Consider the following 1655-nt stretch of genomic DNA (forward strand, 5'->3'; position numbering starts at 1 on the left):
CTGGGACTGACCGGGTTTCAAACCTGGGTTGTCTGTACGAGTCATGCCTGTGTTTAGCCCTCTGAGCTAAAGCCTAGACATTTGCTGTGGGTCCACTGAACTACCTCTCCTCTACAATGAACTGACCTGGGGATCCGTACTCGTGGCGCGGCAGGCGACAGATCTTAGGCATCACCTCGATCAGAGTCTTCACATACTGCAGGATAGTGCCCTGCAACTAAGTAGGGAAGAGAAGAGGGGGAGGAAGTGTCAGAGGGAGAGGAAGTATCAGAGGGAGAGGAAGTATCAGAGGGAGAGGGGGAGGAAGTATCAGAGGGAGAGGAAGTATCAGAGGGAGAGGGGGAGGAAGTATCAGAAGGAGAGGAAGAATCAGAGGGAGAGGCAGTATCAGAGGGAGAGGGGGTATCAGAGGGAGAGGCAGTATCAGAGGGAGAGGAAGTATCAGAGGGAGAGGGGGAAGAAGTATCAGAGGGGGAGGAAGTGTCAGAGGGAGAGGAAGTATCAGAGGGAGAGGGGGAGGAAGTATCAGAGGGTGAGGAAGTATCAGAGGGAGAGGGGGAAGAAGTATCAGAGGGAGAGGCAGTATCAGAGGGAGAGGAAGTATCAGAGGGAGAGGCAGTATCAGAGGGAGAGGAAGTATCAGAGGGAGAGGGGGAGGAAGTATCAGAGGGAGAGGGGGAGGAAGTATCAGAGGGAGAGGCAGTATCAGAGGGAGAGGCAGTATCAGAGGGAGAGGAAGTATCAGAGGGAGAGGAAGTATCAGAGGGAGAGGAAGTATCAGAGGGAGAGGAAGTATGAGAGGGAGAGGAGTATGAGAGGGAGAGGAAGTATGAGAGGAGAGGAAGTATGAGAGGGAGAGGCAGTATCAGAGTGAGAGGGGGAGGAAGTATCAGAGGGAGAGGCAGTATCAGAGGGGGAAGAAGTATCAGAGGGAGAGGCAGTATCAGAGGGAGAGGCAGTATCAGAGGGAGAGGCAGTATCAGTAGGAGAGGCAGTATCAGAGGGAGAGGGGGAGGAAGTATCAGAGGGAGAGGAAGTATCAGAGGGAGAGGAAGTATCAGAGGGAGAGGCAGTATCAGAGGGAGAGGCAGTATCAGAGGGAGAGGCAGTATCAGAGGAGGAGCAGAGGGAGAGGGCAGTATCAGAGGGAGAGGCCAGTATCAGAGGGAGAGGCAGTATCAGAGGGAGAGGCAGTATCAGAGGGAGAGGCAGTATCAGAGGGAGAGGCAGTATCAGAGGGAGAGGCAGTATCAGAGGGAGAGGCAGTATCAGAGGGAGAGGCAGTATCAGAGGGAGAGGCAGTATCAGAGGGAGAGGCAGTATCAGAGGGAGAGGCAGTATCAGAGGGAGAGGCAGTATCAGAGGGAGAGGCAGTATCAGAGGGAGAGGCAGTATCAGAGGGAGAGGCAGTATCAGAGGGAGAGGGAGAGGCAGTATCAGAGTGAGAGGAGAGTGCAGTATCAGAGGGAGAGGCAGTATCAGAGGGAGAGGCAGTATCAGAGGGAGAGGGAGAGGCAGTATCAGAGTGAGAGGGGGGGAAGTATCAGAGGGAGGGCAGTATCAAGGGGGAAGAAGTAATAAGAGAGGGGAGGAAGTATCAGAGGGAGAGGCAGTATCAGAGGGAGAGGCAGTATCAGAGGGAGAGGCAGTATCAG

General features: G+C 54.2%; 1 protein-coding gene across 1 annotated transcript in view; it reads right to left on the reverse strand.

The window, feature by feature from the left end:
• LOC109908628 (cytoplasmic FMR1-interacting protein 2-like) overlaps positions 1-1655 on the reverse strand; it is a 31598-nt gene that overhangs the window by 13943 nt on the left and 16000 nt on the right. Inside the window, exon 19 of the mRNA XM_031791368.1 lies at positions 127-217. Within this exon, the coding sequence (XP_031647228.1) occupies positions 127-217 (91 nt within the window). The remainder of the gene's footprint in view (positions 1-126; positions 218-1655) is intronic.

This window comes from Oncorhynchus kisutch, linkage group LG15 (genome assembly GCF_002021735.2).
Source record: "Oncorhynchus kisutch isolate 150728-3 linkage group LG15, Okis_V2, whole genome shotgun sequence".
Lineage (NCBI taxonomy): Eukaryota > Metazoa > Chordata > Actinopteri > Salmoniformes > Salmonidae > Oncorhynchus > Oncorhynchus kisutch.